At 38.8% G+C, this 15,741-nt stretch overlaps 1 protein-coding gene across 1 annotated transcript; it reads right to left on the bottom strand.

The window, feature by feature from the left end:
- Positions 1-3,396: 3,396 nt before the first annotated feature.
- Positions 3,397-15,741, bottom strand: eya3 (EYA transcriptional coactivator and phosphatase 3). The gene is given in 20 exon segments (XM_039605738.1): positions 3,397-4,128; positions 4,765-4,865; positions 4,980-5,101; positions 5,379-5,493; positions 5,866-5,919; positions 5,922-6,028; positions 6,121-6,179; positions 6,627-6,716; positions 6,819-6,902; positions 7,174-7,343; positions 8,145-8,322; positions 8,894-8,979; positions 9,159-9,296; positions 9,559-9,668; positions 10,618-10,672; positions 10,765-10,845; positions 10,931-11,025; positions 11,101-11,150; positions 12,315-12,410; positions 15,610-15,741. Coding segments are annotated over 19 exon segments (1,824 nt in total). The 5' UTR covers positions 12,363-12,410; positions 15,610-15,741; the 3' UTR covers positions 3,397-4,047.

Genomic DNA, 15,741 nt, shown 5'->3' with positions numbered 1-15,741 from the left:
TGATCTTCAGTCAGTTATTCAATTTGTAAAACTGAATCTGAAGTTCTGAAAATCTGCACTTCAATCAGTAGATGTTGCTGGAATGAAAATCCACTGTGTTGGTGTAAAGAAGCAATACTAGAAAAACTGCGTTTTTGTCTGAAGAATTAAGGGCCAAACTGTAGTATTTATTTTAAACTTCAGGTAAGCATTTCTTGGGCCTGTGTGGACATGAGCGAGCAATGGTTGGTACAGCTATATTAATCTTGTAATAGAGAAACCATAAAGTCTACTTCCCATTCTCATTAGAAAGCTGACTACACTGGAATCAAAGTTTAAGGTTATATTTAATGTAAAAATGTTATTTCTACTACTATAATCTACGATCTTCTGGTCTATATTTGCAGATACATTTCTTTTTAATTCCCCCCTGCCCCGCCCCCCTTTGAATAAAATAAAAACACACAAACTTGAGTCTGAAACCTTTAAAATGTATTTACATTATATTGTCTTACACAGGAAAACCTTACAGGGCTGTTGGGAGGAAATAGTGATTACTGTCATTAAATAATTAGCATTGATTATTATGATAGTGTTGAGTTTTCAGGCTCTCTATGTGACCGCAAACAGCCTCACATGTCTGAAAATGAGATGAAATATATATAAAATAAACAGCTTTTGAATAACAGCAATATTTGGCATGAAAAAAAGAAAATCTAAGATTATAGTCCCTTAAACATTTCATGGTCATTATGTACGGCCATGATAATATACTTCAAAACAGGCGTGACATGCAGACAAAGTAAAGAAATAAACATTCAATAAGCTGAACAGATGCAAAGGTCTCAGTTTTCTGTTTGAGGACTGCTCGTTCTCCCTTGGATTCACTAAGGTAGTAACTGAACGACAGAACGAGCACGCTTTGTTACAGCTGCTTTCACCTTCTGACCTGCCATAAAAAATAAAAACACCAAACATCGGGGATTGTGATTGTCTAAGCGATGCTAAATGTTTCACAGCAAAAGAAAAAAAAAAGATTCTCCTCGTCAAAAGGAGGAAAACATTTGAACGCCAAACCTTAAATTTCTTTAAACACTGAGCCGCAGTGCATGTGGAGTTTTCTACGAGACCTTTCAGTTGCAGTGCAGACAGAACAATCAAGTCAAAAAAGTCAAACTCAGTAACAAAAAATCTCGACAGTACTTAAAAAGTATTGAGATAAAAATAAAGTAAAATAACACTTTGGAGAATAACAATGCAGAGATACATGTATCAAACATAAAAAGATATTTCCCTTTGAGATTAAGCAGACAGATGATGGTTAAAGGCACAATATAAATATGCACACAGGACACGAACAAAACGACACACAAATACACATTCTTAACGGTCAAGCTGCATGTGTGTGAAAATCTTCTTCAGGCTCAGTTATTGTTCAGTCTTAATCTCACTCAGACCGGGAAGGTCCATCCTCTGCGCTCCTCGCCAGATACATAACAAAACAAACCCCACGAAATACAGTTAATGAGCAAAGTAGAAGTTTATTGCACTGTCATCCTTTATTTTTGTTTCCCTCCTATATGATTTAGAAAGACTTTGGGTTGTTGTGAGGCTGAGTGACGATAACTCAAAGTAACTGAGGAGGTGTGTAAAGCCATTTCTTGTTTACTTCTTTTTTTCCCCTTTATTATAATAATATTTGAGTCTTAGACTGCCTTCTGTAGCACTTTCTGATATTCACAGACAAAATTATGACTGCATCCAATTATTAATCATCTTCCTAATTAGTAATTTGATGCACATCATATCTACGACTCGAATAAGACCAACAGAGCCTCAAAAAGCCAAAAATATTCAGCTGCAAGTTTTCTGGTACTTTGAAAAACAATGAAAAAATACTTTTATGAAAGAAAATAAACAGAAAGAAAGAAAATCAACAAACAACAACGACGATGAAAGAAAAACAACACTCCAGAATATTTTATGCTTTCATCTGAAAGTCAGCAAGTTTCCAAGATTATAAGAATAACTGATGATCTCTGAAGAACAAAGTCTCATGATCGGGGACTTTGATTAATCCATGTGTGAGAAACTCAGCCATCAAGTTTACACATGAACCCTGGACTATGTCCTCCCTGCACACCAGGAAGTAATCTGCTTCAGACGCGTTCTCATTTGTGGGAATATGTTCGGTTTAAGTTTGTGTGCAGAAAGCAGAGCAAACAAAGCTTCTCCGTTCTCGTGTATTTGTTTTAGAGAGGCGCAGGTTATTGACCCCAATGGACCGAATCAGACAAGGTACCGCCTAAAACATTTCAGGGCTACGGCACATGTATGAAAGCGTCTGGTTTAGTCTCATGTGTCCCTGCTGGGTCGTCTCAGTAATCCAGCCATGGATGCTCATATTTTCCTACTCAAACACTCTGAAAACGTGGATCAGGCTGTGACTTGGTTACTTGGGTCATCGAAGAAATAAAAATGCTACATGATCTTCGGGTGTGTAACATTTCTCTAAAACCACAGATAGGCTCAGTTTTTCTTTAAATAGAAGGAAAGTGAAAAAAAGATTTCTACTTTGTGATTAGCTTATGAACAAAAAATAAACTCCCATTAATCGGGTGTTCACTTGTACTGGAACGATTTTGGAAAGACCAGACCAGCACACTTTAACCAGGCATCAACAGATCCATATCACAGTGAAATGAATATGATAGTGCGGACGTTTGAATCACGGTTTCGTTCTGGTTACAGATTTGTCACGCCACCTCTCTTCTGGGAATTCAAGGACACTTGGGACTGCGCTCTGAGGAGCCCAAAGGACACAAACAATGTTGATTATCATTGGCATAGGGTGGAAAAAATGTTTTTAAGTCCTTATATGACAAAACTTCAGCTTTCGCTTAGTGAACACGCTTCAGTTAAAGAAGCTCTTTACAGCCACAAGAGGAAAAAGGATAACTACACCAACGTCAGATATTTAAGTCTCACTAGGATGTAGTTCTACGTATGTAGTCCAGCCCTGGAATGTAACTGGAGGCTATTATAATATTTATTATTTATCATTTATTAAACTTTTATTACTTATTTTTTCAGTATTCTGTTAAGTCACATATTTGTTTTCTTGCCTTATAAAACATCAAATGAAGCCACGAGTCTGAAAACCAACCAAACAATGGGGAAAAATAATAATAAAATTGTGATCCTTCTGCCCAGTCATCCATGAAACTAATGATGCTCTGTGCATTTTTTTCCCACACTTATTACCACTTCCTGCAGTTTGCATCTCTTATCCTTAGCACACGCTCGGTGACCACGGATCACACACAGTGGAGAGGTCAGAACTGATGGTGCTGACTGATGGTGTGGTTTGGTCTTGTCATGATAGTCAGAGATTAATGGCCCCTGCCGCCCTCCATCACCGAGTACCTTTTGTTTAATAACGCTCTGGCTACATGAGAGGCAATACATAAAAGTGGGATTAATTGATACCTGATGACTGTCAGGAACATGATGAAAAAAAATAAAGGCAAAATGATGCTTTCAAGTCACCCCAGAAAGAGATTTTTCAAAATAAAAAGCTATAACAACCTCCACAGACAAAGCCACCAACAAACAACAACGTCTCTTTAGCCGTTTAAACTCAGTGAAAGTTGAGGGGTGATGTTCGCTGCAGGACATTTGGATGCTTATGTGAAAACAAAAGCCAAAAACCGTGAAGAAGCTGGATAATAGAAGTCATCCCTTCTGTGTCCAAATCAGTGCCAGTTTCAGCCGCAGTGAGCTTAGCTGCCGTAGAGGAGGGGGTGCTGGGCGAGAGGAACCTTACTTCTGATGACTGACGCGTCCAGTTTGTTTCTCGCAGGCGGCTCCGACCCAAAGTCCGCCTCAAAACATTCACCAACACACAGCGAGATGCAAGTCGTCGGACAGCGAGAGCAGATTTCTAACAGGTGAGTGTGGATTGTTGGGCTTGTGGAGAATTTTTCACACACACAGTTTCACTCCACAAGTCACCAGTACGACGACAACATTTTCCCTTTGAGTGCACAACATTCAACAGCATCCTCGTTACAAGAAGTCCAATTCCAGCGCTTGGTGAAGGGACACGAGGTCGCCGTGACTGGAGATCCGCCAGAAAGGCATGTTGTGCTGCAGAGGGAGGGAGACAAAAAATTAGGCACAAGAAAGCAGAGTGTGTAATTGTAAAGAGCAGAGTCTGACAAAGTGTTTTGTTCACATGAGACTTTATGTTTGTGGGTCTCTACATACGGCAATTTTATTTAGTTTTATTGTAGAAAAAGTGTTTTGTGGCCATAATTTATTTATTTTTTGGACCATGTCATCAGAGGGACTCCGTATTTCTCAGAGAGGATCTAGGATGAACCTGCTCTGGAGATTCAAGTCAGTCTAAACAGTAACTTCAGCAGGTGGAAAAATGGCTCATGTATCTTTTTTGTTTATTGGTTATAAACCATCTTCTTTCATGCCACACTGTAAATAACAGTTTAAGTCAATGTCGTCCAGGATCAGGTTCTCCTAGTAAACCCTGCCTTGTTTCTTTTTCCTGGTACATGGTCTCATGATCAGGAAGAAAAATGATAACAAATACCATGTGGACCGTGTACCTGCATCTTTTTTCCTAAAAATCTGAAATTCTGCCTTTCCACACAAAAACACAATCTAAGAATTTTCCCATTAAAATGGGTCAAAATCATAAAATGCTGCAGATCATCCAATTTGAAATGAAATAGCTTAAGGAAAAATAAGGCAAAAATTGAGTTTTACCTGTTTTGCTGCAAATTCCTCATCTCGGCCGTCACCTATCACCACATAAGTCACTTTTTTCCCAAAGCGAGAGACGATCCTCTCAAAGCAGCTCTCTTTCCCTACATGACAGGAAACCACAGGGAAAAGGAAAATAAAGAATCACATAAAGATATAAATAGATCATTTCTTTTTCTTTTTTTTTTCTAAACAGAGTAATCAGGTTTCATACGTACCTATTTTTGTGGCACTGTAGATGTTTTCGATGGGGAAGACGTCTCCCAGGCCGTAGAGCAGCACTTTGGCCAAAGCTGGAACCAGCTGAGTCGTGGTGACTAACACATTCATACACTTCCCCCTGTTGGTGGGTGTCACACACACACACACACACACACACACACACACACACACACACATACACACACACAGATTTATAACATTATCATTCAATTCAATTGTAAATCCAAATCACAGCAACAGCTGCCTCAAGGCGCTTTACATTGTAAGATAAAGACCCTACAATAACTCAGGGTTAAGGGTGAATCTCAAATATGCAAACAAAATATTTTAACAAGGAGTAACTAATCTACGACATACTACCTACGAGCTAAAACGATAACCTGAGGTGCTCAAACCTGGACTGGATGAGCAGCAGAGACTTGAGCGCAGTGCTGAGCCAGGAGTCTGTAACATTCTCGATCTCGGACTGAAGCCTCAACAGCAGCTCCCTCTTCATGGGATTCAACAGGCCTGGAAGACCAAAAGAAACAAAGCAGACGTCTATGCTTAGCCTTTGAGCCTCTTCACCGCAAGGTCTAAACTCCATTAGGAGCAACACAGAAATGCACTCCTTTTATAAAGTGTTTACAATGATCCACCTACTGTGGCTCAAACTCCAAAGTCTGAGTGCAGCTCAGCTCTTTAACAGTTTGCTGTTTATTTTGGCTGCTGCACTGAAACATTAATTTGTTTAACAAGAGCAGGAAAACAAAGAGCTTAAGTTCCAGTCTCTGCTGGTTTCTGGGAGCTGGGAAGAAAAGTCTGGTGTTTTAATGTGAGAATGGTTTTTCCTTTGTCTGAGCTTCTTTCACTTAAACCTTCAGAAGACGCTGCTTTGCAAACTCACCCCGACATTTCCTTTGTAACTATTGTAGATCTCTTTTAGCCGGCGGTAGCGAAGGCCAGCTTACGCATCCACTCCACCCCTCCCTGAACTCCTGTGGTGGTTCCTGATGCAGCTCCACCGCTGGGGCCATTAAATCCATCCGCCATGAAGTTGTAGTTGCTGAAGCAAAGAAAAAGCACCTGTGATCACTCAGAACCACACAAAGCATTTTGTAGTGGCTGGGTTAGTTAGCGGGGCAGCGTGTAACACACCTCAGGTCCTGTCCATTGTCATCAGAGGCCACATCCTCAACATGGACTTGATCACACTCCTTGAAGAAAACACAAGTAGAGGGATTCTTTTCCTCGTTTTGTTAGGAACTATTTAAATATGAAACTAAAACATGTATGACAAGTAATTGTGGGGCTTTTGAACACCTTCAACCTGTTAAAACTCAAGGAGGTGGAACCAGAAAAAACACTCACCAGTTACCTGATTATTATTCACATGTATAATAAGATGCCTTTTGATTGGTTGTAAGTTTAGAAGTGCTTATGTCAGGAAACAGCGCTGCATTTGTTTGTTTAATGCAGTTCAACCGGTTTTTGACAGTCAGCCTATTGTCTATCTGCCTTCTTCCATCTGACATGCAGCTCAGTGAGTTTGTAAAAAATAAAATTAAATAAAATCTGGAATTCTGGTTTGTACCAGCTGCTGTGAAGGAGCAAAAGCTGCTCGTCTCTCATATTCACTCCAGTCTAAACAAACTTCACTGTACCTCAAGGTCATTGAAGAAAAGATGGGTGTCTGCCAGCTCAAAGATCAGCTCCTCCATCTGTAAGCCCAAGTTCAACACAGTTGCCGGGTCCTGAACAAAAGAAAACAGACCCACAATAAGCATGTTACACAATTCAATGGGTCTAATTTTTTGCATTGTAAGCTCAAAGGTTTAATCTTTGGAAAAACCAACCTTGCCAAACTTCTGAGCGTAAGAGCCGGTGAGCAAAGAGTGGAATATAATGATGGTTTCATCCAGATCCCATAAAAAAATGCGCTGAAAATAACAAAAGAACAAGATTACCTGTTGGACTGCACTCCATATTACAGTGAACTTTTTCCTGCACCTCTAACTTTCCAAATTATATTTCAAAAAGCATGAAAAAAAAACCCATAAACATAACTTGGGTTTGGACTTGACACAGAAATAGTTCAGTTCCTTTAATGGTTAATTAATATATCTATCGTTGTAAAGATTTCACAAATGTCAAAACAAACTTACTGCTATTAATTATATCCACTATAGCTTAAGTAAATTAACTGGTTACCTCCAGGTCACTCTCAGCAGGTGGAGAGTTATCAGACTTCTTGCCCTTCCCTTTGGCTTTGCCCACTGAGTTCCTGCGGCCGACCTCGTCCTGATCTCGAGCTCCAGCGGGCACTGCCACAGCTGTAGGAAGAGCCGCGCAAACAGGCAGGTTTTCTGGTGGGGACGCATCTAAAACGAGACGAAGAACATGAGCGTGGCAGCCAGCATAAACAACAACCTTTGAATAACAGAGCAGCCAAAAGAAGATTCTCATTTTAGTTATTTAGATTTTCCACTTAAATTCTTTTTTAACTCCATAACACGTAATGGGATTAAAAAGGAGAATTGGCTGCAGACTTTTTCACTTGTTTACTGAGGTGCAGATCCAGAATATTAGCTGCTCTCTTCACACTTCAGTGTAACCTGGTCTAAAGCTGACAGTTTAATGTCTGATCCAACTACTTTAGATCTTAAATTTCTCATCTGCATCTCTGAAATGTCTGGAGCCGTTCAGGGCTGCAGTGGATATCTAAAAAGAGCTCCAGACAAAAAACAAAAAACAGAAGAGTTCTGCTATAAGTTCTGCTGTAGAACAAATTGCATCTTGAAAATGAAATTGGAGAACTGATAAAAAAATAAATTAAAATAAATTAAAGTATACTATACTTCATCCTAACTGTTCAACTAGTTTGTTAAATATTTCTACACAATAACACAAGTACCTTAACAGTGTGTGCATTATTTATTTAGTTATTTTTCAGGTTTTTATGTATGTAAAGTTAACTTAGAGAAAGACAGTGCCATGAGAAGTTTTTGTTTAAGTATTTTCACTGTGCTTTTTCCTGCTTTAAATGTAGGTACAGCAATGTGTGTTTATGTTACACAGCTATTTAACATGTGCTGTAGAACAAAGTGCTGACAGTTACTTAAGGTAAAGAAACCAAAGGCAGAAAAAAGGTAAAAGGCAAAAGATAACGAAAAGCCAAAAACCTCTAGGAGGCAGTCCAGCTGAGGCGGCCTCCTCTGATTTCACTGCTGAATATCCGGCGACGCCTGCACCGCCACCGTGCTCATCACTGTTAGGTAGCCCAGCAGGCACGTAGCTGGGAGGAAGAGTGTAGTACTGAGAGAACTGACTCTGCCCCAGAGAGTTATAGCTGCTAAAATCCTGGAGAGAAGTGAAACAACAAACAAACGTGATCAGCAGAATGATGGGAAAGGACTCCACGCAGGGCTGAGTAACAATACGCGGGAACAATCTCATCTTTTCAAGAAGTTCTAATATCACTGAACATAACACAAACTCAAGTTCAGTGTCAGACAGTAAGATGAACCCTCTGTGATCAAAACTTGATCCCAAAAGCATCCACTTCCTGTGGATTTCTGCCCTCACTCAAAGACAAAAATACTGAAGTAAGTTTGAGCTGAACTTTTGCTCACATTCCAAATGCTTTTAATATCCTTTTATAGATCACTACGTCTAGCATTCTAATCTCCTACCATAGCACAGAGTAAACATGTTGAGCACACACATGCAAGACTTCTGCATTTCTTGCTTGAGATTTGTGCCATATTAACACTTTGCTTGCATATATTCACAGCTTGAAAGGAATTTTTTCCTTTCAATTTTTGGTCATTTTATTGACAATTTTCCACTCCTACAGTGCACCGACTGCTCTTAAAAACACACACAAAGACAATTTTATTCTTTATCTTACTGGAGAATCACTCATTCTCACCTGATGGGCCACCGCCGAGGCGGTTGTAGTCGCAGCTGTAGCTGAAGGGATGTTGGAATACACACTGGATGTTGTGAAGCTTGAGCCTGGAGACAGAAACACTCGCATTAAAACAGATGCAAAGACTAAAAAATAAAAATAAAAATACTTCTACATGATGTTATAATGGCAAGAGAGGAAATCAAAGCTGTGCCACTGCAGGTTCTCCTTTACTGTGTTCTTCAGGTATTTGCAGACAGTGAGACAGAGTGAGATGGCAGCTTGCCTTGGCTGGGGTATGAGTAGTGCAGCTGGCCTGGCTGGGTTGAGGTATATGTGGAGCTGAAACTGAGAAACCCAGGCTGGCCACCAGAGGGCGCATCAGGCAGCCCTGTCTCTGTTTTTATGCCTGGCCACATAGCACCTGAAGATGAAAGAGAGCAATGGAAGCTGAAGATGAAAGAGGCAGCAGGGGAGAAAGTGGGTCACTGAAGATGCAGCAAAGTTAGTAAACCGGGTACTCCCGTCAAGATTTGTGTTTGTGTGTAAAAGCAGGGTTTAAAAGCAGACTGGTTCAGCGCCAAAGCACAGTGAGGCTTTAAAAGCAAAGTCATGAAGTGTGATGCTTGGATTTTAGAGAGCAGACTGTCCTTAAAAAGGGTCGTCCAAAAAGGGCAGGCACTAACCAAAAGGTGGGAGACCGTAGGTCTGGCCTGTTTGGGGGAAGGATGAGTACACAGTGGACTGGGCCAGAGGAGGAAACGCCACCTGACTGGTGTATGATGTTACTGCTGGGCTGAAAGAGAGAGAGGGAGAGAGAGAGAGAGAGAGAGAGAGAGAGAGAGAGAGAGAATGACTACCTATAACAAAAGTGAGTACACCTGCAGCAGGTGCATTATACAAAACAAAAGAGACAGGCTTTGTCTTGATGTAAGAAAGAAAAAAAAGAAAAAGAAAAAAAACACACACAAAGAAGTTGGATTTTTCATCACCACATTTACATACAAACACCTACTTTATCACTGTTACATTCGTAAAAGCACATTAGTAATCTAATCTGGTGGTCTGACAAACCTGCAACGTGGTGAGAGTAAAAGCTGCTGTACAAACAGAGAAAACTGCAGCCATCAATAAAAGTCTTCTTCGGAACATCTCAACAAAATTAAAATGAGGTCCAAACGTTGCAGGTAAAGTCAGGATGCCACAAATCGTGCACCAAGGTCACTGTGGTTAACTAAAACTACACTAAAAAATAAAACTAGATTTAAAAAAAAAAACATTTTAATTAACTAAAATAACTGAAACTACTGTTTTAGGAGTTGGTGAACCTGGAAAACTGACAACAATAAATAATAATTTTACCAAACTAAGATAATAGTTCAGTAAAATTTAGTTCAGTAAAACAAAACTTCCCTGATGAGACTTTGTATCAGTGAGACTGCGAGTCAACCACTTTCCAAAAATTCTGTGTTTTTATTCTAATACCTGTACTGATTTTTCTAAATTTAACCAAATAAAAATAAAACCTAATCAGAAAATACAAAACTATAATAACTGTCTCAAACAGATCTATACATTTCTCCCACAGTGATCTTCTGATAAGTTAATAACTCTGAGTGGAAACTGATTAGTGTGCTTTGTTTGAAAACTTATTGCATATGTGATTGAGAATGTTGCAATTTTCCCTCTACAAATCTAAAGTGATTCATAAAGTTTAATGTCTCACTTTCATGCAGCATACTCACTTGCTTCCCTGATAAACCTGTTGGGTGTATTCAGATGTGGCTGTGGCATCGGTGGCTGCAGAAAAAGAGACTATTTTAGCTACAATTGCACTTACAAGAGTAACATCACTGTGAATTGTTTCGAGCCGAGTCTGTTTCTGTTCGTACCAGAATGACCGTACGAGTTAATTGAGTCACCACATGGTTGAGATGCAGCCCCCCTCTCTGCGCTGGACTGCTCCTGTTCACCTGCGACCACACATGAAATGTTAATAAACTACAGCAACACCTTTGGACATTATGAGCCTTTGATTTTTAAACATATTCTACTGACCTGGATCAATTTGGGCTGTGGACAGGGCAGAATATGAGTTCTCCTGCTCTGATGAACCTAAAACAGCAGCTGGGCTCCCATCATCCCCCAAATTACTGAAAGAGCAGGAAAAATGTTATTGTAATTAAAGAGTAATTTAAAAAAGGTGAGCTCATAAAGTAGATACCAACCCCGACTCTTTCTTCAGTTCACCATCTACGTCAATCTTGGCCTTCTTTGCCTGCACATGTACAAAAATGCAGACACACAAGTCAGACAGCTCACACAATTTAAACAAAAAAGCAGAATACAGTCAGTTTTATTTATTTATGTAGTTTTAATTAAGAAAAAAAGGTGCATGGGTTGACATTTATCAGCCACTGTGATATCAGCAAGAATAGTAAATGACAACCTTCTGGGTAATAGAACAGTTCTTTACTGCACTGAAAACAAACAATATATAACATTAAACATAATGTATAACAAATTAGCATAAATAAAGTAGAATAAGTCAATAAAATAAAGGTAAACTAACAAAACAAAACTGCTCAGTTAGAGAGATTAGAGGGAAAGGGCTAAATTAAATAGAAATCTATAGTTTAAAAAAAATATAGGAGTCTAATATGTAAGTAAAATATAATAAAGGTAAAATAATTTTAATAAAACTCAAACTGAATGTTGAATATAGAACTCTAAAGAGTAAAACAGCTCACCACACTGACATGAGAAAACAGCTGTACACCGCTGTAAATAATTCTCGTGTATACACAGATTTGTAATACTTTAATAGACGTATTTTGCTGGTAGCAGATGAAGAATCTGCATATCATCAATTGTTTCAATTAACCATCAATTTTTTTAGACAGAGAGCAAAAGCCTTTTAATGTGCCACAAAAAAATGATACACTGTGAGAGGTTTTCCTGCATCAAAACAGGCCTTTGGTGGTGACCATGCAGGTAATCATGATTGGTCTATATACAGATAAGGCAAAAAAGTCTGTATAATCTAATTATCTTATCATATCATATCATATCATATCATATCATACCATAAGTATATATACTTTCTGATCATTTTATCAGAAAACTTGACTGAATTGAGTGATTAAGACCTTTAGAAAAAACAACAACAGTTAAACGGTGGGTATGCTTGGGTATAATGACATTTTCTTTGGCATCTCTCATAGAGATGAACACAAAAACAGAAAATAAGGATAAAGACTGACTGAAGCTGTCTCCTAAAATCCAACTTTGCATTGGCTAAGATAGAAAATGTGAACAGAAAATGAGATTCTATCTTAAATATCTGCATGAACTTTAAGCCACATCTTTGTTTTCATACACAAAAACAACAGTTACAGGAAATCAGTAAAGTTACTATGCAAATGACTCTATGCAGACTCACCGGCAGCTCCTGCGAGTCATCCATCTCTGCAGCGGAGCGGCCTGACATGTCTGCACACTCAGCCTACTCTCTGTACCTGGAGAGCCTGGCGGGACCCTGCTTCACACCACCACAGAAGCAAAGACAAACAGGCACAGAGTCAGTGGTGGGAGCATAGTCTTATATAGTACCCCATATGTGACTCCCCCCTCCCCTTGTCCCATAAAGTGAATCCCTCTCCTGCCCCTATCACGGTTCGATCAGTGGGAAGGCAGTGGCGATGAAGGAAGTGGGGCACCCTGCTCTAATCTCCAGCACGAGACTCGCAGGTGAGGCACGTGTGGCATTGACGCTCACCAACGTCCTCGCCACTCTGTTTTTACTGCAGGATTAAGGATGCGTGCCACCTTACATGCGAACTAACCTACATTCAACGAAAACATACCCTCTGGGAGCATTAGCTGCTCAGGTGCACGCTCTCATATCAATAGATGCCCCGGGGGGATAAGATCTAACCTCGTTTTGTCCACTGCTCACTTTAACGGGCCTCTGCCCACAGCTGGAGGGATGAGCATTTACTCAACTGACATAATGTAAAAGTGATCAGAGAAAATAGGTCAGTCTACAAATTAACACCACATCAATGTGTCAGGTAGGTGTTGTTCTTAGAAGTGTGATATTAAGTGGTTCATTAAAGAACATGCAGACTTGTGCGAGATTTAGATAAGTGAATTTAAAAAAAATATATGCCAATGTGACATTTTTAAAGTTAACTGAATTAAAACGAGAAAAAATATTTTGGAGGTCTCTCATTTAACCTGTAAATGTGGAGTATGAAGGTTAAGGGGATACCACAGCTCAAGGAAAATTAATTATTAATCTATTCATTTCTGTGATCTTTGAATTACCAAACATCTTTATTATATGAGTTTTCAGTCTAATGAATGCCTTCTGAAAAAACAAAAAGTTTACATCTTAATAGGACCCACTTAAACCAACAGATATAAATACTTATATAATGTAGCTGCAACATTAGTTAGTTAATTAATAATAAAATTATAATTGTAGTTGTTTATATGTAAAACCTGGAGTCAGCTTTTTAAATGGGAAGATCTGATTTAATTTTTAAAATAACAGAGTAAAAACTGAGTACCTTTGAGTTTGTTGTTTGCTGGTCAGACAAAACAAAACATTTAAAAAACTAAAGAAAAATAAAAAACAAAAAAGAGCTTTCTTTCTTATTTTACGTCCACTTGACAGAGAAAAGCAAAATAATTATTTGATTGTTTGATGGATTTAAAAAAAGTTATTGAAATGTATTATTCATGTTTACAGAGTCATCAGCCCATATTGTCTGTGAGGATAAAAGTCATCTGAGCATTTTTAACATTACTTGTGTATAATGGCAAAAATGTTCTGGGTTACAAGCAGTTACATTAAATACATATATGAGTGAGCCTTGTTGACCGCTATCAGTCTGTCAGCAAACAACATACTTATCTGGTAGCATTTTATCTGAGTCCAATTATGTTTTGGCTGACAGTTAAAAAACCTTTTTAAAGTATAATTTTATTACATTATGATGATGGTAATAAATAAAGGTAAAACAGAACATACAGGGATCAAACACTGGGCTAACTGTAAACATTGGTATCAAAACCACTGAATTCCATGTACTGCGTAGCTACGCGTAATAGACATTTTTTGGATAAGTAAATGAAATCCCACCAACAAAACTCTTAATAACATTTTGATAATGCAGCTAATTTTAATTTGGCACTGGGTGTGCCAAAATTAGTGAATTGCACTTCAGAATAGGGCTGTGCCAAGTACAATACTATAAGTATAGTATGAAGTAATATAACATAACATAATAAAATGATTAAAATATACAAGGCTAGACAGTACTAGGAAAGTTAAAAATTCAATTAAATTTAAAAAAATATTTACTACTGAACCACAAATTTGCTATTGAAAAGCTTCACATGCCTTCTGCTAGCTGCAGACAAGCGATCTTCCAGGAATTTTCAGGAGATCTGACTGGTCAGTAGGTGGTGATTTCATGCATGCTACAGAGCAAGTTAGGTTTGCAGCACATGTTACCATGGCAATATAAGATGTAAACTGCCTTCCTAGTACAGAAAAACTAATGGTTAACCCTGAAGTTACCTGGATAAGCCCAAATCCTGCTTCATAAAACAGGCTTCTGATGGCGTCCTTTCAATTGCTGTGGTTTGTTTTATTTAAAAAGGCCAGGCCATATATTAATATGAATATTCTATGAATACGAATAAGAAAAACACGTAAAGGAAGTGTACAAAGTACACAAAAAAGTAATAAAGCACTAAAAAAAACCCACATATGCAGAGACAAATAACAGAATGACAAAACCATTACTACAAATTTTAAAACCCTTACTACATATTTTTAATATATACATTTAAATGACTAAAGCAATATGTGGTTAACACGGATTTATTATTACTAATTCACAACTCCCTCCTTACTAATAATTACTAATAACTGGTATCGCTCCTTAAAAATGTCATATAGGTGTACTGATTGGCGTGTGCAGGCTGCAAATCATGTGTGGACTGTGATTATTAAATGCGTTTGCTCTAGTGCACATGCTACCATCGTTGTTTGTCCTGTATGTTATTCTAGCAGTAATCCTGGAACGACAGATTACATCTAGTCATGCGAAAAGTTCCCATCCATGACATCTCCAAATGCTAACAGACTACCGTTAGGTTAGCTGAATTTAGCACCCGGGAACAGTTTACTGTGAAGGTGAAGCCAGACATCGGTCTACTTCCTGGAGACCAGTAACTCGTCAGTTCTATCCGGGGACAACCAAAACATTAATTCGCAAAACATACTAACTCAGACGTGACTAAATAATTTAAAGTGACTGGCACAAACTAATAAAAGAAACAAACAGACCCAAGTGAAAAGCACGAACTCACCAGCATTTAGACTACACCGGAACGCTAGCGTCCCAACGTTAGCAGACAACGTCGATTATCACTTATTCTTTAGTGGCAACTTAATTACGGTGAATTTTGCCATCAGCTGTTCAATTTGCATGCACTGCAGTCTTCCCAACCCTATACACTGGGGAATTAATCACTAGCTGTACTTGTTTTCCCCCGGGCATAAAGTTTCCCGTTCCAGAGATTAGTCGGGACCAGCAGCCATTGGAGTGGTTACTGAAATGGCAGCGTGTGAAAGCATCTCACTTCTGCTGCATTCAGCTGCAAAGCTGATTGCAAAACAAACACCCGAAACACAACAAAAGCATCGAGACACGTCTTACCATTGAAGGAGTGATGGAGGAACGCTTTTAATTAAGCGCTTTTGGTTGAAACCACCATATGAAGCTTTGTCTGTTGTTAGGGAGCACTATTTTGCAGGAAGTGGTCGTTGCGGACTGTTCTGCGCATGTGCG

Source organism: Oreochromis aureus, linkage group 22 (genome assembly GCF_013358895.1).
Source record: "Oreochromis aureus strain Israel breed Guangdong linkage group 22, ZZ_aureus, whole genome shotgun sequence".
Taxonomy (NCBI): Eukaryota; Metazoa; Chordata; class Actinopteri; order Cichliformes; family Cichlidae; genus Oreochromis; species Oreochromis aureus.
The sequence above is the reverse complement of the archived record's forward strand: the minus strand, read 5'-3'. Positions and strand labels throughout refer to the sequence as shown.